At 38.5% G+C, this 23,211-nt stretch overlaps 2 protein-coding genes across 3 annotated transcripts in view; one reads left to right on the top strand and one right to left on the bottom strand.

Moving 5' to 3' along the window:
- The first annotated feature begins 626 nt into the window (after positions 1-626).
- LOC132824299 (uncharacterized) lies at positions 627-18,225 on the top strand. The gene is made up of 8 exons (XM_060838643.1): positions 627-779; positions 1,848-1,966; positions 3,183-3,249; positions 7,800-7,953; positions 10,663-10,808; positions 14,215-14,325; positions 15,974-16,136; positions 18,179-18,225. Exons 1-8 carry the CDS (start codon positions 627-629, stop codon positions 18,223-18,225), a joined length of 960 nt encoding a protein of 319 aa, XP_060694626.1.
- A 1,502-nt stretch (positions 18,226-19,727) lies between these two features.
- LOC132824446 (nucleobindin-2-like) overlaps positions 19,728-23,211 on the bottom strand; it is a 75,044-nt gene continuing 71,560 nt past the window's right edge. For both annotated transcript variants that reach the window (XM_060838953.1, XM_060838954.1), the window contains exon 13: positions 19,728-23,167. In XM_060838953.1, coding sequence (XP_060694936.1) covers positions 23,058-23,167 — 110 coding nt within the window. In that variant the 3' untranslated portion in view covers positions 19,728-23,057. The remainder of the gene's footprint in view (positions 23,168-23,211) is intronic.

Below are 23,211 nucleotides of genomic sequence, written 5' to 3'. Positions count from 1 at the left end.
ATAAGAAGTGCAGAACACGCAAATTACATTGTAGTAAAAGAATTATAATTAATAGGCATTGTTCTAACAACAATTCGAAGTTGTGCAAAGAATTTCAGATGGAAATGAGTCTGATCATGTAGTGTTAAGGAGCCTGATGGCTTGGTGGAAGCAAATGTTGCACAGTCTGGCTGTGAGAGACAGAATGCTCCAGTATCTACTGCCAGATTTCAGGAGGGAGAGGAGTTTGAGTGAGAGGTGTGTGGGGTCTCCCACAAGCTCTTAGCCTTTCGCATGCAGCGTGTGGTGAAAATGATTGTAATGGAGGGAAGAGAGACCCCAGTGATCTTCTCAGCTGTTCTCACTATCCACTGTAGGGTCTTACGATCTGAGACGGTGCAATTCCTGAACCAAGCATTGATGCAGCAGCTCAGGGTACTCTCAATGAACCCTCTGCAGAATGTGGTGAGGATGAGGTGTAGAAGGTGGGCTTTCTTCAGTCTTCGCTGAAAGTAGAGATGCTGCTGGGTTTCTTGGCTATGGAGCTGGTGTTGTAATGGTTTCATTTTCACTTTTAATTAATCTTATTTCAATTTGTCTGCCTTTTTTACTGAAAGCACTGAAGGAGACAGAAACCTTGCAACAAGATGAACATTGAAGTGATTGATTTTGGTGCAGCTGGCTTAGGGAAACCTGAGCCCTCAACCACTGAAATGGAGCAACTATCCAGAGAGATCATAAGAGCCTTCAGAGACATTGGGTTTGTGTATCTGAAAAATACTGGAATTGAAGATCAAACTGTGCGTATTAATTTTATTTTCTTATTTTATATGTAGTGCTCTTCAATTTGCTGGACATGTTAAAATGCATGCTTAATGAAACAAGATGAGTGGTCTTGTTCTACTCTGTTGTAACTTTACCAAAATAAAGAGTGATTCATTTTCACAAATGTGCTTTGCATTATGCCATATAGATATTAATATGTTCATATTTGCTTGCTCATTATTCTGAACTGTTAATTTGTTCAATGATTATACTTTAAATGTTTTATTTTTAACCTCTTTAATAATTGTGATACATGCCCAAATGCAAAATTTAAACATGCCATGTCTAAAAGTGTTAGATTTAAAGCACGTTAAAATTTCATCTAATCAACTTAAATATATTAAGTATTACAAATGCATCCAGACAGGACACATCAATAAAAATGCTGTGTAAATTTATTATCAGAAGGGCATTTGAACATACAGGTGAGGAGGCACAAGTATTGACAGTAATTAACCTAGTGTGGATTTAACTCTCATTTTTTATCATGAGAATCACATAACGCGTAGAAGATGGAATGATGGTGAATGTGATTCTCTAAAATGAAGATTTTAAGTGAAAATATAGGCTACCTATACGACGCACACCTCTTCCCTATTTTCTTCACTTCTTTCTACGGGAAAAGGAACAAAATATTTCTTCAGTGGTAAATCTTCAGTGAAGTCTGTCTAAAATGGCATATGTCACCAGGAATTGATATGTTGCCATAAAAATCTACTACTCCACCAATGGAAAGGTCTGTATCTAAAAAGTATCTTTCATTCAGGTTAGCTTCCTACAGGCATCACTACTCTGCCCCAGCTGTCTCAAAAGGAAAAGCCCATCTCCTCAGACACATGATTTGGAGATGCCGGTGTTGGACTGAGGTGTAAAGTACAAGGCCTTAAAATGCTCTTCCTCCACCACAGAATCAGTTGTGCAGCATAATAGATGCTCTGGCTAAGTGTGAATGCTAAAGTTTATTAAGCTAGTGAAACCCCAGCGTTGCTATAGTTAATATAGAGCACACATTTTATAATCATTCAAACAATTATGTTTCTTAGGTGTTTAGAGTGATGGACATCAGCAAGAATTTCTTTCAGCTTCCGAAGGACATTAAACAACAATATGCTCGTATATTGGACAGTGAGATACCAAGCCAAGGGTGGATTGAATTAGAAGGGTAAGATTTCCAGAAAAATATCATCCAGTATGACCCAAGATACTTCAGTCCCAAACGCAAGCACATAGAGTCATGAAGATGTACTGCATGGAAACAGATCTTTCAGTACAACTTGTCCATGCCGACCAGATATCCTAACCCAATCTAGTCCCATTTTCCATATCCCTCTAAACCCTTCCTATTCATATACCCATTCAGATACCTTTTAAATGTTGTAATTGTACCAGCTTCCACTGCTTCCTCTGGAGGCTCATTCCATACACACAACTCCATCTGCCTGAAAAGGTTGCCCCTTCTGTCTCTTTTAAATCTTTTCCCTCTTACCATAAACCAATGCCCTCTAGCTCTGGATTCCCCCATTCCAGGGAAAAGACCTTGTCTATTTACCCTATCCATGCCCTCATGATTTTATAACCCTCTATATTGCCATTCCTGAGCTTCCGACTCTCCAGAGAAAACAATCCCAGCCTATTAAGGGTCTCTTTATTAGCTCAAACCCTCCAATCCTCGCAACATCTGTGTAAATCTTTTTCAAATCTTTTCAAGTTTCACAACATCCTTCCTATAGGAGGGAGACCGGAATTGCACACTATATTCCAAAAGTGGCCTAATCAATGTCCTGCACAGCTGCAACATGAGCTCCATACTCCTGTATTCAATATTTTGACCAATAAAGGCAAACATACCAAACATCTTCTCCATTATCCTATCTACCCGCAAATCCACTTCCAAGGAATTATGAATCTGCAATCCAAGGTCTCTTTGTTCAGCAACAGTCCCCAGGTCTTTACCATTAAGTGATCTGAAGATAACGAATGCTGAATGGAAGTTGCACAATGCTGAATACAGCATTACTTTGTCAACATTAGTACAGAGGAGGTTTGGTACCATCATGACTCATTAACAGCAGTTGAAAATCATGCATTTGTATTGGTTATCTCATTATTCCTTAAACAAACCAGTCCAGGGTTACTTAACAGTTATCTCTGCCAATTAACAATGAGGTGTGGGAATCCGTTTGTGTAGTGGACTGTGGTTTGTTTTACATTTGGGAAGGAATATTAATGCAGAATTTTTCTCTGAGTTGATTGCTTGGCTTGGGTAATTGCTGATAGACATATATCTTAGTATGTGAAAGGAGTGGGCTTGAAGATGAACTGAGTACAAAGTATTAATTCTGTATATCTCTGTTTATTAAATACTGTATTCCTTACAGTTTAAACCCCATGAACTCTGAAGACCTGAAAGAAGTTTTTAATCTAACATCGCTGTCTGAAAGTCATGTAAGATCTCAAACTTTGGACTGAGTTATGTTTCTCTCTTTATATGTTACCTCTGTGGTAGGATTGAGAATTTTATACATGATTTATTTCTTTCAAAAAATTACAGGAAGAAAAAAGTACACAATAGATGGACTGCAAAGAACTTTGTGCTTCATTAATAATGTAATAAATCCTTGATTTCCCTCACATCCCAATGATCATTTCCAATAAGACAATCTAAATGAACCTCCTGTCACTCCCCAGTATTACCATTACTGAAGCCCATACTATCAATATCATAAAGGTTACCATTGACCAGAAGCTCAACTGAATTCACCACATATATACAGTGGCTACATGAGCAGGTCAGGTGCTATGAATATTGCAGTGAATGACTTACCCCTTGACTCCCCAAAACCTGTCCACAATTTGCAAGGCATAAATCAGGAGTCTTATGGAACACTCCCTACTTGCTTAGAGATGTGCTGCTCCCGAAAAACTCAACTTAACACCATCTAGGACAAAGCACCCACTTGATTAGCATCACATCTATCAGAATCCACTCCCTCCAACACCATCACTTAGTAGCAGCAATGTGTATTACCGACAAGACACACTGCAATTCACCAAAGATCCTTAGACAGCACCTTCCGAACCCAATGACCACTTCCATCTAAAATGGCGAAGGCAGTAGATACCTGGGACGACCGCCACTTGCAAGTTTCCCTCCAAGCCATTCTGATTTGGAAATGCATCACCATTCCTTCACTGTTGCTGGGTCAAAACCCTGGATCTCCCTCCCTAATAGCATCGTGGGCCAACCTGTTGCATGTGGACTGCAGCTGTTCAAGAAGTAGTTCACCAAACCTTCTCAAGAGAAGCTAGGAATGGGCAATAAATGCTGGCCAGCCAACAAAACCCATGTCCCACAAAAAAAATCTTTGTGTCCTAATCATCTATTATCTCCTTAACTTGAACACATTGTATAATATATCTCCAATTAAATTTAGCGTCAGTTGGCACTAACTCAGCATTCTAAAAGCTCACTATTTTTGTAGCAGGGATTAAGAGCTTCCACCCCCAACTAGATCTTGGATAGAAACTCCTGCCTAACAAACAGAAGGTTAAAAGCAACTCTTTATATGGCTCAGAGTTAGACTTATCAACCAGAAAGAGACAATTACACAAAATACCAACAACTATCTTAATGACTCCAGGATGCATCAACCACTGAGATTCCTTAATGGTCCGAGCTGATCCAGAAATGATTCAAATGTTACCCCTCTCCCAACTCAATTGCTTTTGCAGTTTACTACAAACACTCACTAAACATCAAAATGTAGTCCTTTGCAGAAGTTGGAGCCCGAAAAACAATCTCAGGTAGTAAGTTCCCATTATATTGGAACTGTTAAAAATAGTGATAGACAGTGAGAGGCTAGAATGATTCAATATGTGGCTGATGAAATTTAATGCACAAAAATGTGAAGTGATCCATTTTGTGGAAAAAATGAGGAGAATCAATATAAAGTGAAGGATATACCTCAAAACTGCAACAGTTCAAGAAGGTAACTCACTACCACTTTCTCGAGAACAAAGATGAACAATAGACAGGAACAACCATGTTCCAAGAATTAATTAAAATAAGTTTAAAGGTGGCGCACACTGGGCGGCATAGTGGTTAGCACTGCTGCCTCACAGCGCCAGAGACCTGGGTTCAATTCCCACCTCAGGCAACTGTCTGTGCGGAGTTTGCATGTTCTCCCCGTGTCGGTGTGGGGATGCTCTGGTTTCCTCCCATAGTCTAAAGATGTGCAGGTTAGGTGAATTGGCTATGCTGAATTTGCCTGTTGTGTTAGGGGAATGGGTCTGGGTGGGTTGCTCTTCGGAGGGTCGGTGTGGACTTGTTGGGCCAAAGGGTTTATTTCCACACTGGAAGTAATCTAATCTAAAAAAAAACTGCGTTTGATACTAGGCTAGATGAGAAATTAAAAGGTAAACAGAATCCTGAACTTTACCAACAGGTGAATGGAGAGCAAATCATTGGCTAAGCCCCAATTCTAAATATCAAACTTTAGGTTGGATGTGAAGCCTTTAATGAAGGTGCTGAAATGATTTAAAAGAACGGTTTCAGGAAAGAGCTTAAGCTTTTATTACCTCATTCATGCAACCTGGGTATCACTGGGTGGCCAGCATTTGTTGCCCATCCCTAGGTACCCTTGAGAAAGTGGAAATAGCTGCCTTCTAGAATTTTTGCATCCTGTGCTGTAGGAATGGAATTCCAGGATTTTGACCCAGTCATGGAAAGATATTGCCATTCCTTTACTAAGTCAGGACAGTGAGTAACTTGGAGGGAACTTGCAGGTAGTGGTGTCCCCATGTGTCTGCTGTCCTTGTGCTTTTGGATGGAAGTGATCATAGGTTTGAAAGGTACTGTCGAAGGATCTTTGGTGAATTTCTGCGATGCACCTTGAGATACTACATACTGCGAGGAGAAAGTGAGTTCTGCAGATGCTAGTGATCAGAGCTGAAAATGTGTTGCTGGAAAAGTGCAGCAGGTCAGGCAGCATCCAAGGAACAGGAGATTCGACGTTTTGGGCTTAAGCCCTTCTTCAGGAATGAATGAGGTAGACAATGTTGGCAGAGTCATATGTGTACTTACCATGTTTATGGTGGGTGGTGTCCCCATGTGTAATGGTGGTATCCGTGTCGACACTCTGATACGTCTTGCAGCATGTGCCGTGACAGGTTTTATGTTGTTGTCTTGAAAGCTGGGCAGTTTGCTGCGAACAATGATCTGTTTGAGATTTGGCTGTTATCTGAAGGTGAGAAGTGGAGTCATGGGGAAGGTCTTGGGGAGGTGCTCATCCTCATTGATAATGTGCTGCAGGTTGCGAAGAACATGGCACAGTTTTTTGGCTCCTGGGAAATAGTAGACAAGGAAGGGTACCTTATCGGTTGCAGGTCATATCTGTCTCCTGAGGAGGTCATTACGGTTTCTCGCTGTGGCATGTTGGAACTAGCGGTTGATGGGTTGAGCATCATACCCCATTCATATGAGAGCATCCTTGAGTACTTCCAAGTGTCCGTCACATTCCTCCTCATCTGAAAAGATCCTATGTATGTGTAGGACTTGTCTGTAGAGGATGGCTGTTTTAATATGTTTCGGATGGAAGTGGGGAAGTGTTGCATAGTGAGATTAGCTGTGGGTTTGTGGTAGAATGAGGTGCCCATCCTTGATAGAGATCTGTGTCCAAGAATGAGACAGATCCTAAAGAGTTGTCCAAAGTGAGTATGATGGTGGGATGAAACTTTATTGATATCACTGTGTAATTGTTTCAGTGACTCCTCATCATGTGTCCAGAGGAAGGAAGTGTTGTCAACATACCTGAAGTATATTGTTGGTTGGAGGTCCTGCATAGAGAAGAGGTCTTGTTCAAACTTGTGCATGAAAATGTTGGCATATTGGGATGCAAATTTGGTCCCCATGGCTGTTCCGTGTGTTTGGATGAAGAATTGGCTGTCAAAAGGTGAAAATGTTGAGGTTGAGGATAAAGTGGATGAGTTGTAGGATGGTGCTCGGAGATTGGCAGTTGTTGGTGTTCAATACTGAGGGAGTTGCTGCAGTGCCATCGTCATGGGGGCTGCTGGTGTACAGCACTGAAACGTCCATTGTGACAAGGAATGTTCCCTGTTCGACTGGTCTGTGGCTGCTGAGTTTTTGTAAGAAATCTGTAGTATTGCAACAGATGCTGGGGTCCCCTGTACAGATGCCTTTCAAGATGCCTTTGACATAGCCAGAGAGATTCTCACACAGGGTCGCATTGTCTCATGCAATGGGACATTCTGCGTTGGCTTTGCATATCTTCAGAAGGCACTTGAAGTCGCTTACATGAGAAATATGTGGAAGGAGGGCTCGTAGGGAACTCTGAAGGACTGGATCCAAAGTCCTGATGAATGTTTTTCGTTCATGGATGTGCTCTTTGATCGGATTGGCTGGTAGTTGCCTCACACCTTCAATGTATTATCTGAGCCGACATGGCACCTATTGTTAAAGTTCACTAGAGAATGCTACTTCAAAAAAGGTTCTCTGATTTACATATGAAAGAACTGAAACCAACACGGTCATCTTAAAAGATAAGAGACTTAACAAATGATGGAAAGACTGAACAAACAATCCAAGTCTTTTTGATTGGGAGATGCCGGTGTTGGACTGGGGTATACAGAGTTAAAAATCACACAACACCAGTTATAGTCCAACAGGGTTAATTGGAAGCACACTAACTTTTGGAGCGCCGAAAGTTAGTGTACTTCCAATTAAACCTGTTGGACTATAACCTGGTGTTGTGTAATTTTTAACCAAGTCTTTTTGAATATAGAATTTCAGTTGCATCACACTATAAATTCTGTGTTTTACGATTTTATACTCTACAACCACCTGATGAAGGAGCAGCACTCCAAAAGCTAAAGCTTCCAAATAAACCTGTTGGACTATAACCAGTGTGATTTTTAACTTCTTTAACTTATTTCACTCAGAATACCACTTTAAGAATCCTTTTTTTCATTTATTTTAGAACTGGCCTGTTAACCATGATCCTGAGTTTACAAGGAGTATGGAATCAATCTTCAAAGCCTGTTGGCAGCTGTCTATTCGAGTCATGAAAATGATTGCACTGGGTCTGGGCCTGGAGATTGATTTCTTTACGAGCAAACACAAAAAAATTGGGAGTAAGTTGTTATTTTGACCAATAATAAAATCTGCTGCAATTGTATCCATGATTAAATGGTCTGTCAACTTTCACAGTCATGTCTTACACATCCAATGGAAGCTGCTCAAAGTAGACAAAGATGTCAGAAATCAACAGGTTAGACAGCATCCACAAAGAGAGAGCAAGCTAACGTTGAGTCATGATGACTCTTCATAGCTGAAGTGTGGAGGGGATAGCATCAATGTTATAGCTTGGGTAGGGGTGAGGTGGGGAGGAGCTGGGGTTAGTGGGTGTAGGCTGCTGGTGAAGAAAAGATGTTGATAGTTCACTTTAAATGTTCAGAATGTGAGAATAGCAGAACAATGATGCGTCTCCTGCCATACTTGAAAGGATAGTACAGTGGGATGGGGGTGCGGGTGGGTGTGGGATGGGAGCACATGATAACAACTGAACAGAAAAGGAAAAAATGCTCACAATCTAAAGAAGTTGAACTCAATATCAAGTCCAGACGGCTGTAAAATGCCTAGTCTGAAGGCGAGATGTTGTTCCTCCAGTTTGCGCTGTGATTCACTGGAACACTGCAGCATACTAAGGACAGACTGTGGGTATGCAAGCAGGACAGTGTTAATATGACTAGCTATGGAATGGTCAGGGTCCTGCTTGCACACAGACCAGAGGTATTCTGTAAAGTGAATCACCCAGTTTGCGTTTAGTTTCTCCAATATAGAGTAGGCCGCATTGGGTGCAGTGAACACTGTACACAAGATTGGAGAAGGTACTGGTGAAATGCTGCTTCACCTGCAAAGACTGTTTAGGCCCTTAGATGTGAGCAGAGAGGAGGTGAAGGGGCAGGTGTTGCACCTTCTGTGGTTACACGGGAAGGTGCCGTGGAGAGGCAAAGGGTGGTGTTGGTGATTGAGGAATGGATTAGGGTGTCCCCAAAGGAATGATCCCTGCAAAATTTAAATGGGGGTGTGAGAGGAAGATGTGTTTGGTTGTGGTGTTCTGCTGGAATTTTCTGAAATGGTGGTGAATGATTGTTTGAATGCGGAGGCTGGAGGAATGAAAAGTGAGAATGAGGGGAACCCAATCACACTGTTGTTGATGGGGAGGAGGAGAGCGGTGTTTTCGATCAGAAACTCAGTGTCTGGAAATCTTTACCACAGAGAGCTGTCAAAGCTAGGTCAGTAATATATTTAAGGCTAAGATAGATAGATTTTTAATCAGAAAGGGAATCAAAGGTACTGGGGATAAGGCAGAACAGTTGAATTAACGATTTTCACATCGACCACGCTGTCACTGAATAACAAAGCACACCTGAACGACATTATATGCCATTCAGAAAAGGTAGCTTTGTCACTAGAACAGTGGATTTCAGTAAAATTGGATAGGCTGTCAATACTTAAGGTGAGATGATGTTGGAACAGGATGATATGACCCAAGGATATTAAAGGAAGTGAGAGTGGAAATTGTAAAGGCAGTTGTCATAATCTTTCAGTCTTCCCGAGATTCAGAAGAAATGCCAGAACACTACAGAACGGCAGACATTATGTCATTGTTTAAAAAAAGATTGTAGGATAACTACTAATTACAGGCCAATTAGTTCAGTAACGTCAATGGTGGGGGCATACGTCAAAACAGTAATTTGCAATAAATTAGTAATCAAATAGAAAAAGTTGATTGTTTAGAAAGAGCTAGTACAGATTGCTAAATGTAAAACTGTAGTTGACCAACTTGCTGGAGTTTTTTTTTGGAAGAGGTAACAGGAAGACTCAATGAGAGTAATGATGTTGATGTGGCGAACATGGACTTTCAAAGGACCTAGAAACACAGGAACAGAAGTGGTTCATTCAGTCTGTCGAGCCTGCTTTGCCATTCAATACAATGGCTGATCCAACAGTTCAATGCATTTTATTCATACTATCCTCACAATCCTCTATTGATAAATTTCTGAAAAGTTGACATTCAAAAATTTATCAATGTAGCATTCATTACAATGCCACAAAGCACTTTAAAAATGTTATAGCTCATGGAATAAAAGGGACAGTGAAACACTGATTTAAAAAAATAAATTGGCTGAGTAATAAGAAAGATATGTTTGAGATAGAGGAAGATTTGTCTTGAAGCTTCCCAGTGGTTGGAATTGGGATCTTTGCTTTTCCAATATATATTAATGATCTATATATTGATGGGCAAGGGACAATTTTAAAATTATGGGTGACATGAAATTTGGAAGAATGCTAAAGTGTGACAAGAGTAGTATAGAGTGCCAAAACAACACGGATAAGTGGGTAGCTGAGTCAGATAGATGGTGACTGAAGTTCAATGTGGAGAAGTGTGAGGTGATGTATCATGGTAGGGAGAAATTTACAGACTGTATAAAATGGAGGTTACAATATTAAAGGGGGTACAGGAGCAAAGGGGCCTGGTTCTTTACATACATGATCACTGAAGGTGGCAGGACAAGTGGAGGGATCAGTAAATAATTTGTGGAGCTGTATGCTAGTAAAGAATCAACAGCTTCAGAAAATGAGAAGCAGAAGGAATTTGAAAAGAAAAAGTTATTCAAACTGATAGTATGACTATTTAAATGGAAAATGTGTCAAATTTCACAGAAAGCATATTAATAATTGCTATTTGTTTTATTTGGGGCTTAATAAGAATAGGTTAATATAATTGTGCCTTTCAATGTAAGTTTATAATGTAGAAATAATGTAATCTCCCAAAGGTAATCAAAATCCTACAACTTTGAGAACTGCATACTACCCACAAATACAGAGATCCTCTGTGAAGGAAAATCAAATGCGATGTGGAGAGCATTCTGATTATGGGACATTCACCTTACTCTTTCAAGATAAGAACGGAGGGTTGGAGGTGAGTTTTCAATCATGATCCTACTTTAAGATCCAAATTTTCAATGAGTTGCAACTATATACTGACTATATAGTGAATCACATTTAACATATATTGAAAAGCAAGCTTCAATCAAAAGGCTGAGGGTAAGTTCAAACTGAAATCGTGCATGGCGTGGCATCTTGAAGTTTTCTGATACTGGAGGATAATACAAAAGAGAAGAAAGGGTAAAATCATGGAGGCATTTGTAATCAAAAATGGTCATTTTAAAATCACAATATTGCTTGGACAGGAGTCAGTGATAGTTAGCAAGCATAGGAGTAAAATACGAAAGCAGTTTTGTGTAAGATATAACGAGCAAAGTTTTGAACAACGACAAGTTTACAAAAGGTAGGAAGATTGTTTGTCACTGACATGAGAGTAAGACAATTCTCCCAACATCTCAGTCATCTCTATTCTAAGAAATAAACAAATCAATACATCCATGTTTGGGAGCAACCACTTTGTGCAGAAGACTTGAAGCGAGCACCTGCCATATTGGCAGCCAATCTGAATACAGTGTATTGCTTTTAAAGATCATTTCTGTGAATTATCTGTAAATTTGGAAGAGTACTTTTGATGTCATTCCTCTCATTAAATATTCATAAAACAATGAGCAAATGGCTCCTCATAACTCAAATAGCAATTTTAAATTTGTACATGAATAGTTTGTAGACAAATAATGAACATAAATTCATGCCATTTTATGGCAGAGGCAGGGAGAGTTTTCCCTCTGAGGGCTCTGCAATTTTGTAACTCTCTGCTAAAGATCATGGAAAGTTGGGCCACTGAATTTATTTATCTCAGAGATGGATAGATTTTTGTTAGGCAAGGAAATAAAAGTTTCTCTGAGGTCTATGGGAATGTAGAATTTGAAACACAGATAGCCATGATATTGTTGAATAACAGAGTAGCTTATCAAATAGGAGAAAATGAGGACTGCAGATGCTGGAGATCAGAGTTGAAAATGTGTTGCTGGAGAAGCGCAGCAGGTCAGGCAGCATCCAAGGAACAGGAGAGTCGACGTTTCGGGCAAGAGCCATTCTTCATGTCCTGAAGAAGGGCTCATGTCCGAAACGTCGACTCTCCTGCTCCTTGGATGCTGCCTGACCTGCTGCGCTTTTTCAGCAACACATTTTCAGCAGTAGCTTATCAAATAGTCTACTTCTATTCCAATTACATTCCATTCCTGACATTTGAATCTGTAAATTGGCATCTGAGGATATGAGACATCAGTACATCCCTCCTCTTCAAGATTTACAACCTATGGAGAATACAGAGCCTTTCTAATGTCCAATAAGACAGATACTAAACATGTTGCTCGCCTGGAGTACCGTGTGCAGTTCTGGGCAGCACACATGAGAAAGGATCTGAATACATTGGAGAGAGTGTGCCGGAGATGTTTGAGAATAGCTCCAATGATAAGAAACTTCAATGATGGGGAACGTTTGGAGAAATTGGGGCTGACTTCCTTGGAGAAAAGGCAGCTATGGGGGTGTTCATTAGAAATTTTCAAAATGATAAGGGGCATAGACAGAGTAGAATGGAGAATTTTTTCCCACTCAAAAGAATTGAGAAGGAGAAGGCACAGATTTAAAGTAATTTGTAATAGTAGAATCTGTGGGAGAAAAAAAACTTTCACAGCACGGTGTTTGGGTCTGGAATCATCGGGAGTGTAGGGGATGCAATTTCAATTTAGCTATTCAAGAGAGCATAAGGCGATTATTTGAATAGAAACAATTTGTAGGGTTTACAGGAAAAGACAAGAGATTGACATTAAATCAAGATGCTTGAAGAACCAAAGCAGACATAATTGACTGAATGGCCTCCTTCTACACCATAATGATTCTGTTGCCTTCACTGGCACCACTAAATCAGCGTCATTATTTAGTCAAGGTCAGAAGTCAGATGGCATCAGGTTACAGTCCAACAGGTTTACTTGAAATCACGAGCTTTTATAATGTTACCCTTTTGTCAGGAGAAGGGGCAACACTCTGAAAACTTGTGATTTCAAATAAACCTGTTGGAGTATAACCTGGTGTCATCTGACTTCTGACCTTGTCTGCTGCCCCAATCCAACACTGGCACCTCCACATCGTTACATATTCAAACCAATGATTCTCTGCCAAACATATTTCTTTCAAGATGCAAATAAACTTATTAATAACATTCTGAAGCTAAAGTTAAAAGCATTGATAATATTGATGCCTTATCACTTGTTAGTTGAGAACAAACTTATTCATTGTGTAATTTATTTGACTCCTACAAATATTAGGCTTATTTACGTAGAGACAATTTAACAAGAAATGTTATCACCCTTTTATTCGTGTTATCACTCATCTTATTCTTAAAATAGGTGATACAGATAGCAATAAGCAGATAATTTCTAGCTTATATTTTCTCTGAAGCGGAGTGATTTTAGGAGGTCTTTAAAAATGGTGAGTGGGTCCAAACTCTGATTCTTGACCTCAGGGAAACTGCCCCAGTTTTCACTGTGGCCTTTGAAGGATGTGGATTGATTTGCATTGCAAGCCTGGATGCTGCATTGGGGTAGGTGGTGGTGCATGATGAGTAGTAGATGGCAAAAAGGGAGTTTTGGGAATACTCAAGGTGGATGTGGGGCAAGGGCAGGAGGACCTTTTTTTATTATAATTGGAACAAAATCCCACAGCGCTGAGGTGAACCTTTTAAACTACCCATTTAGCTACTCAGCATCGCCAAAGGCTGCCTCTGAACTCTCACCTGACTGCAGCTTCTGAAAATGAAAACCCCAAAAAATTGGAATATTTTCCAAAGGTGATCCCACAAATATGGGAAATTTCCCTAGCACTCTGCCTCAAAGCAAAAAACACTTACTGTATTCGGTCTCCCTTGAACATAATGCCCCTTTGAGTAATATTTAATTGAAAATAAAGTTTAGTTGATTTGTTAGTCTTAAGTAATTTACCATTTATTTGATTTCAATCATTAATAATTATTTTATACATACAAAACCAAGAACAATTTATAAAGAAAAGTCAAAATAAGAGAACACGGAATGGCTCAGGTGGAAACCTGTTGTGGCAATGAATCAATCCTTGGCCTGGTACAATGGGGAAATTGAAATTAGTTACAGAACTAATGTGCTACAAAGGAGAAAGTCAAATGCAATTCAATGTCATAAAATGTTCTTTATAGAACTTTGCAGATTTCAATAAAGAGGATTGAATTTATTGCCTTCCTTAAAGAAAATAGCCTGTTATTTCTCATCATCTAGACAGATAAAGAACAGCCACTAGCTGTGAGTGCATAGCAGAATTTCTTCCCAAATTGGAAGAAAGGGAAGAAGCAAACAAGAAAGCTGTTTGATGCAGTTGTTGGTGGAGTTTTAACAACATTTGTATTTTAGGTCATGCACAAGTCTGGCCAGTTCATTGCTGCTCCCTACATTCCAAATACTGTTCTACTCAACATAGCTGACACCCTACAAAGGTGGTCAGCTGACACACTGATTTCCACGGTGAGACCACTTATTTTGGTAAAAATAGTAATAATTTAGATCTCAGCAAATCATTAATTTCCATGAATTTAAATTTTTAATGAACTTATAACTTATTTTAACAGTTGTCTCAATTAAAATGCAATATCTGTAAATTTGTTAAACACGATATGAAATAGCAATTATATTTACTAAGATACAGTGCATTGTTATTGCAAATGTCTGCTAATTTGTTTCAAAAAAGTGCATTTTATTTCATTCAAAACTGTCTAGGCAAGTGTGCGTGTAGCTATAAAAATGATGCAGTGAAGTGTGTTCAAATGCATAAGAGAGAAAAAAAAATGATTAGGCATGTTTTGAATGATGAAAAAATAATGATTAACAGTGTTCCAGTAATTGTACTGTAGCTTTAGAATTGCACTTCTGTCCCACTGAGCTGACCTTATTTCATATTGACAGAAGTGACATGAAAGACAGAAATGTTCAGTTCTAGCAATTAAAAGGGATTTAACTAACTAGAAAGATGTTTCAATTTTGGAATTTGTGAAGATTTTTGGATAGGTCTACATTAAAATAGGAATAATGTACTAGGACAAGAATGAAAGATTGATACATTCAACCAGCTAAAAAGCACCGCCCTCCTAACCTGCAATCTTCTTCCTGACCTCTCCGCCCCCACCCCACTCCGGCCTATCACCCTCACCTTGACCTCCTTCCACCTATCCCACCTCCATCGCCCCTCCCCCAAGTCCCTCCTCCCTACCTTTTATCTTAGCCTGCTTGGCTACTCTCTCTCATTCCTGATGAAGGGCTTATGCTCGAAACGTCGAATTCTCTATTCCTGAGATGCTGCCTGGCCTGCTGTGCTTTGACCAGCAACACATTTTCAGCTATCTTTTTGTGCACTTCACTTATCATTATGCCTTTACAGTGCATGAGCCAACTATGTTTATAAAGTGTAAAAGACAATGTTATTAAATTAATGCACAAACACAATGTAAAAATATGGCACTATAGAGTGAAAGTACAGAAGGAATCTCTTTGTTCAATGTCCCTATGCTGGCCCTTTGATACACCTATCCATTACTCCAACTCCATTCTGTTTTCCTCCTAATTCTACAGTTACTTTTTGCTTCAAATATTTATCCAAATCCTATTTGAATCAGTTTCTTCTACCCTTTCAATCAACGTATTCCGGAACCAAATAGCTTACAATGTTAAAAACAAATTCTCTAGTGACTGATCCATGGGCCACAAGAACCAAGTTTTTTCTATTGTTCACAAGCAATGATTTTGAATACTTTTACTAGCTCTCCCCCTAACCTCTCTACTCTCTCCATGTAGTTGAAGTCCCAAATTGCTGCTAACCTGCCAGTAAATCTTTTTCACTCTCTAAAGTCTTCTTAACAGCTTTTAATTCTTCTGCATGATTCTAATGGCCGAGCTTCAATCACCCCATGTAGACCTTCTTCAAATGATTAATCTAAGAAATATTTGTTCACATCTGTCCTAAGTTTATCATTTTCAGTCTTGAACCTGCTCATGTGCCCTGAGTCTCAAAGGGTTGAATTTCTCAGCATGGACTCGAATCACAATAGAAATCTTTATGCTTGCATTTATAGCGACATGAAGTATATAAGTCAGGTAAATTATTATTTCTTTCCCTTAGAAACATAGAGTTCCAATTCCACAGTCTGATGACATGCTGAATAAACCTAGACGGTCGATGGCATTCTTTGTTCATCCAGATCATAATGCATCACTTGAATGCTTTGGAGGACTGGACAAGTACTCACCTATCACCTCTCTTCAGTTCCTAAAGGAGAATTATGGTAATTTATTTATAAGGGATTCTTATCCAACAAGTGATTGAACAAGATGGCATCCGCTGGACATTCGTGAATATTTTTCAAGTTGCAAATTTAAGTTAATTAAAAGGAGTTATCGAAGTATTAATGAGTTTATTAGAATAGCAGAATACAAAAATCATTCAACTCACAGGTTTTCTCTTCATTTGATAAATTACCAATTTCTGTAGCATTGCATTCAAGAGTGAAAAATTAAGAAAATTAGAGATCATTAATTGGGTTGTTACCGGGTAATGCCTAGTTGCAAAGAGAAATCTATTATTGTTATTGATGTTATATGATAACTAAAACAAAAAAGCCAAAATCTTTTCAAAAGCTATACTTAGAATACAACTTTCTGAATTTATGGAAATTAATTCCTCACAAACATTTAAATGACATTATTAATAAAAGCTCAATTTAAAAGGAAACATTATTTACAGTACTTTGTGCATTTATTTGAACAAATTATTTCAAAACAATTTCCATGATTTTGTTTATATTTATTCCTTTCAATGCAATCAAATAGTTAAACATCCAAGAGCAATACTATGTTCAATAGAACAACTCAGAACCCTCAGATAATGTTGTTGCTCCAATATGATACAGCATGGACCATGTGAAAAATATATAGCCTCATATTCTAACTTATCCATGAAGAACAATGACGTACACTCAATGGTAGTTATGGATGGAAGAGCAGAATTAAGAAATAGGAAATTGGAGGGAGGAAAATATTATGAAGTATCATTATGTCTTTGTCAGTCTTTTTTGTCTATTCATGGGATATAGGTTTTCCTGGCTGTGCTAGCATTTATTGTCCATTCTTAGCTCCTTCGCAAATATGGTGGTGAGTTGCCATATATGTCCACTTGATGTAAATACACTCAAAATGCTATTACGGAGGGAGTTCTAGGGTTTTGACCATGTAACACTGAAGGAACAGTATATATTTCCAAATCAGGACGGTGAATGGCTTGGATGGAAATTTGCAGATGGAGGTGTTCAGAGGTATCTGCTGCCCTTGTCCGCTAAGATGGTAGCAGTCATCATTTGGAAGGTTTTGCTGAAGGAGCCTTAGTGAATTTGTGCAGTGCATCTCCTAGGTTGTTACACATTGCTGCTATTTTGCATTGGTGGTGGAGGGAGTAAACATTTATGGATACTGCCAATCAAGTAAAAAAATCATACAACACCAGGTTAAAGTCGAACAGGTTTACTTGGAAGCACTCTACCACCTGATGAAGGAGCGGCGCTCCGAAAGCTAGTGTACTTCCAATTAAACATGTTGGACTTTAACCTGGTGTTGTGTGATTTTTAACTTTGTACACCGGCATCTCCAAGCCAATCAAGTAGGTTGTTTTGTCCTGGATGGAGTCAAGCTCAAATACTGGTAGAAATGCATTCCCACTTTAGTGGGGAGTATTCTATTACATATTTAATGCCACCTTGTACTGAACTCAACATATTACGAACAAATTTTTGTAATCAACCATTGTACGATAATGTGTTATGGTGAAGATTTTAGGCTAGTTTCACATTTACTAACCACCACAAATCACACTGGAATTATTTTGTTTTCATTCTCAGTATATGAACAATCTAAGGTCATACTTATTCACCCAACAGGATGGTTAGCCTTCGTCTGAAAATTACTTGTCCTGTTGGTGATAGTGTTCCTTTAGTGGAGTTAAATAAGGAGTCCACTATTGATCAAACAACAAAGGAAGAATGCAGCTATGAAAGGTAAAGAAGTGTATGATTTGGAAATTGTGTTGTTCTTATGACAATTGTATCAATAAGCCAAGATAACAAAAGGGCAAAGAGGAGATAGGTGCTGGCTTAGTAGCCTTTGGAGAGCTTGAAGTGCATTCTGAAGATAATACATATGGTAGCAATACTGGGAGACTGCACCAATTAAGTGAACTACTTTGTATCTTGAATGGTATTGAACTTGAAGTGTAAATTGCACTCAGGTATTGGAAAGATTTTTCCCCTTTACTGTCTGATTTATTTCACTTTTACAGCTTCTCCGTGCCTTATTATGCTGAATGTGGCTTTGATACCAAGATAAGCTATGTTACTTCTCTTAAAACACTCAGATCCTGTAACAATGTCTGAATCTAACATTTAGTTAGCAAAATGATACTGATGTCTCTCAAATTGAAAACTGTTAATATTAGTTAAGTGAACTAACAAAGTTTATTTTTGTAACTGGAATTCAGTTTCTCTAGTTTCTAAACTCTAGTTTCTAAACATAATGAATATCATTGGGTAAAACTTGAACAGAATGCTTGAATTTTGATGACGGAGTTAGGAGGGGCAGGAGGTGCTTTTTGTCTTTTTTTAAAAAAAACATTTCAACACTACTAATTATTCTTAAGTATCTAATTTGTAGATGCAGGAGTGGGAAATGATTGGGGTGTAAGGGTGAGTAAATCTACTTTCTACTCTCATCTCCAGTTTGTATTAAATAGGTCAAATTTAAGCTCAAGTTATGGCAACTCCTTGAAATTCCAATTCTGCTGTGTACGGACAGTCATTAACACTTAATATTGCCTAGGAATTAGCACATGTGCAGGAAACAGTAGAAACCTAAGTTCTGGGTTCAAAGCTCAAGTAGTGGTTGAAGTCACCATGGTGCATCTGCAAGGCTGAGGATTATATGAATAGCATGCTATAGGGCATGAATGGAATGGATGACCATCTGGCAATCCAAGAGAACTAGGCAGGTAGTGCAAAGATTCGTCAGATGATTTTGCTTTCTAATTAGGTTCCCATGTTCAGGAGCAGGCTGATGATAACATAAGCTGATGAGAATTGATTTTATTTAGTGGAACGAACACTTGAACGACCTTTTACAGCGCTGTTCAGAAACCCACGTGATAACTTATAGTTTGGCTGGTGAAACACCTAACTTTGGTACATAGGTGTTCAAATATCCTAACATTGCCAAAACCCTCATCCTTTGCAAAACTGCCAAATACACTAAATACAGAAATGTGATATACAAAAAAACAAGACGTGGTCATGAGTCTCCTCAAGCTGGCTCCACATAATAAGAACAACACTTCTCTGATCATGCTCTTATTTCTAAATTCATATGCGGCTGCCACAAGATAGATTTTAATACGGATGAAACTATACCAGCTGGACACATCTGTGAAGGTAGGAAGCTAAAGCTGAAATAAATAAGGATCATAAATTGACATATTTGACTGAAGATCTTTATAACCACTTCAGCCTTGTTTTTTTTTAAAGCAAGTGTAATCCATTTCACGATTGTTGAGGATGGAGATGTTTGTAGACAGCCTTGCTTCTGTTAGTTGCCTACTTGTTCAAAAGCAACTAGATTTGATTACTTTATAGATTTGTGTGTTGATCTGCTGGTAATGGGAATGTGTAGTTGTCTGTACCTGCATTTTGCATTTGCTATGTAGGTGGTCTGGTGTAGTGCTGAGGACTAAAATATGTTTTAGAAGTTACTAATAGCTTATTGAAAAAAAGAAGCCATATAAGTAATTTAAATATTTTGCTTTATGCTCAAATGCAATTATTTTATAAACCAATCTTACAAAGAAATTAATAGAACCTAAACAATTTCATCTACAAATATTGCACCACAAAACAAAACCAGGACAATAGTCAAATAAAAACACATTAACAACACATTTTAAAATACATACTCAGAAATTATACTTTGGAGCCAAGACAATAAACTTAAGTTTGAATACTAATGCTTAACAGATTTCAAAATGCAACGGAATGCCTGTACACATAGTAGTGGCAGATATCTCTTTGGAAAGGCTTTACTTGGTAAGTAGACAATGAAACATTGTATTTCTTAAATCAAGAAATGTTGAATATGTTACACAAATAAACTGAAGGGCATTTCAACTCCAGATCAAAGACAGCATTTTCATAACTTAAAGTTTTATACTTAGCAAGGCGAAATATGTGATGCTAAGTTATTTAACACATTACAAGTTTAGATACTCAGTGCCAATATTAAGCATTCCCCAGGTCAGGTGCAATATAGTTAGATTCAGAGTAGAGGACTCCCTCGTGTGTCTGAAATGTATATTTTCACTCAGACACTTCAAAGTACTGGCTATATTTATGGAACATTTTATATTTCCAACATCAGCCAGTGATTAGGAGTGCCACAAAGTATTACAGTAGGGGGCAATTCTGTGCTGTGAATCCACACATAATAGAAGCTACCTACTAGAAATTCAGACAAATTACCAACTTTATTTTACATTGGACTTTCACTGACCAGATGGTCTTCAGCCTTGGTGGACTGAAGTCCAGGCTTCAAGATTAGAGGCTACATTTCAACCCAGTGCATCACATAGTATTTAAATTTGGGTAAAGACTGTGTCAATTCCTGGCAATAAGCATTTTAAGTCTAGTGTTTTGAATTGTCAATTCAACTGTCCCATGTGTCACCTACATAGTTTCCTCTGCTCTCAAAAGGTATCCTCCCACCAACTGCTTATTCTCACTCAAGATGCTCCTAGCTTTTAAGTGTTTCATGCCAACAGTTCAAACTCAGTTCAGCCACTCATGGCAGCAATATCAATCTGCCAATAAACCTACAAGAACAAATATCCCCGATATTCTCTTCTGTTCCACATGATCCCATTCATCTTCTTTTCAAGAGCATAAAAATCATTACATTGCTATCCTTCCTAACTTTGGAAGAAATCATACTGGACTTAAAACATTAACTCTGTTCCTCTTTCTGCCAGATTGGAGGTTTTCTGGCATGTCATTTTATTTCATATCTCCAGCATCTGCAATGTTTCATTTGTATAATTCCTAAATTTCAAACATATTTCAAATATTACTTTATGGCCATTGCAGCATCTTTTGTTAAGAAGGATGACCACCTTCTATGTTTCTGCCAGCACCATTCTGAAACTGACCTGTGTGCAGAATAGCTGGACTTCAACTGATCGTTCTCCAAAACGGCACAGCTAAGCCTAACACGTTGAGGGGAGATTGTATTGCAAATCCTTACCCACATAATAAAATCATCAATGCATTGTTACAACAATGAGGTTCATTAAGACAACTCATCTGTCAGAATGCAAATACTGTGAGAAGCAGCTTTTCTAATTTAACTAAATCAGTTTAAATGCTGAAATAAAATCAGTCTACAATCTTCAGAATTATTCAACCAACAGTTTACACATGATAAAATGCAACATTCAATTCGTGACTACACATCTATAATCTGTGCATTATGGCAATCAGCATTCCCACTGTGGCAGATAAGTTAAGTTAAGTATCCAAGTAAACCAAACCATGCTAACGAAGGCAAATGGGCATTGGCTCCTATACAAACAGCATACATTTGGCGAGGACCATACACTTATCTTTTGTACTTGGTGATTCTATTATGCATGTTGATGCATTACTACGAGCTAGTAAATGTTAGTGATCTTTAACAAATCTGAAATGCCAAGAACCTAAAACCCTACAAGTTCAGGAGTAAAATCAGTCCAACATTAAAACAGAATACCCATATCCATTATGATGAGCAGTTCTTCTAGTTACCATTACCTTAAAATGTATGTATTGAGATATTAATAAGCATCTTTTATGAAGTAAAATAACGGGCTGGCAGTTGCTGAATTGGAAACTGCAATTTGGCAACTCATAACAGCCAGTTAGCATTTTTGTATTGTTTTTGGATTATCAACTAACTTGAATATCAGCTATGACAACTGTGTGAATTTAAATCCAACCTGGGAAAACCATGGAAAGAGACGGTCCACAGAACTTCCACTGAGAGGATTGTCTCCAGTCCTCAGACTGGCAGGGTAATTAGTAACGAATTGAAGGTTAAAAGAAGTACCAAAAATACTTTGATAACCAAACATAATTATGAGTAACACACTGGATAGCCATCCAAACCCATCATCAACAAAAGGTTGTTTCAATGTTTCAAAATAATCAAACTTGTGAAAAAAAAGCATTGAAAGTGTAAGCACTTGCAATAAAAGCCCACCCTTTCACTATTTTCCAGCTGACATTATCACTCCCAAATATTGTTGGCCAAGATATGGCATTGAAGACCAAGACTGAGTGAGATTAATTGCAGCTGAAGATAGCTAAACTAGCTAAAGCCAAGAAGAGAGACCAGCAGTAAATCAGAGTAAAAAGTGAGGTCTGCAGATGCTGGAGATCAGAGCTGAAAATGTGTTGCTGGCTAAAGCACAGCAGGTTAGGCAGCATCCAAGGAACAAGAAATTCGACGTTTCGGGCCAGAGCCCTTCATCAGGAATACTTCTCATTCCTGATGAAACATCGAATTTCCTGTTCCTTGGATGCTGCCTAACCTGCTGTGCTTTAACCAGCAACACATTTTCAGCAGTAAATCATACTCAACAATCTTGAACACAATGCCTCACATACAAAATGATTAGCTTTTCTACTTACAAACCTAAAATACTCACCCAAATATCTTAGCTACTTTTAAAATCCCAAGAACCATCTCAATTTTAATTATTAATACACTAAGGATTTTCTCCAATATCCCATAAAGGAATCATACCAACCACAGGATGAAAATACTTTTCCAAATGCTCACAACCCAGTTGCAGCCATTCTATTCTACTACAATTCACAAGTGAGTCTCAGATCTCTGTTCAGGGTTTCAAGTGAATTCTGCTCACTATCATAAGTAAATCATCTTTGTTGGATAATGAAATATTTGCACGAGTGTTTCAGTAACCCCCTTGAAGAAAATGCTTGCAGACAGTGGTCTCTGCATAATGTGCAACTTTAACAGGAATAAACAGCAATAAAAAATTATCAGATTGGAGCAATGATCATTTGGACCCAAAAAGCCATTCAGGAACTCATATGCTAGCCCAAATCCTGGAGGCATAGTGATTATTGTTGAGGTTGATCTTGACCAGGAGCTGGCTGGTTTAAACCTTGGGGCTGATCATGGCCTGGAGGCAGAGCTTGCATACTTCCTGGAGGAGCTGCTTGTTGTTTTTCTAAGAAAACAAACATGCAAAACAACAAAGATCAGTCAGTTAAT

Source organism: Hemiscyllium ocellatum, chromosome 18 (assembly GCF_020745735.1).
Source record: "Hemiscyllium ocellatum isolate sHemOce1 chromosome 18, sHemOce1.pat.X.cur, whole genome shotgun sequence".
In the NCBI taxonomy this organism is placed as follows: domain Eukaryota; kingdom Metazoa; phylum Chordata; class Chondrichthyes; order Orectolobiformes; family Hemiscylliidae; genus Hemiscyllium; species Hemiscyllium ocellatum.
The sequence above is the reverse complement of the archived record's forward strand: the minus strand, read 5'-3'. Positions and strand labels throughout refer to the sequence as shown.

Coding starts and splice junctions, on each gene's coding strand:
- LOC132824299 (XM_060838643.1), top strand. CDS start 627: ATGAACATTGAAGTGATTGATTTTGGTGCAGCTGGCTTAGGGAAACCT. Junction 780..1,847: donor CTGGAATTGAAGATCAAACT/GTGCGTATTAAT, acceptor TATGTTTCTTAG/GTGTTTAGAGTGATGGACAT. Junction 1,967..3,182: donor GGGTGGATTGAATTAGAAGG/GTAAGATTTCCA, acceptor TATTCCTTACAG/TTTAAACCCCATGAACTCTG.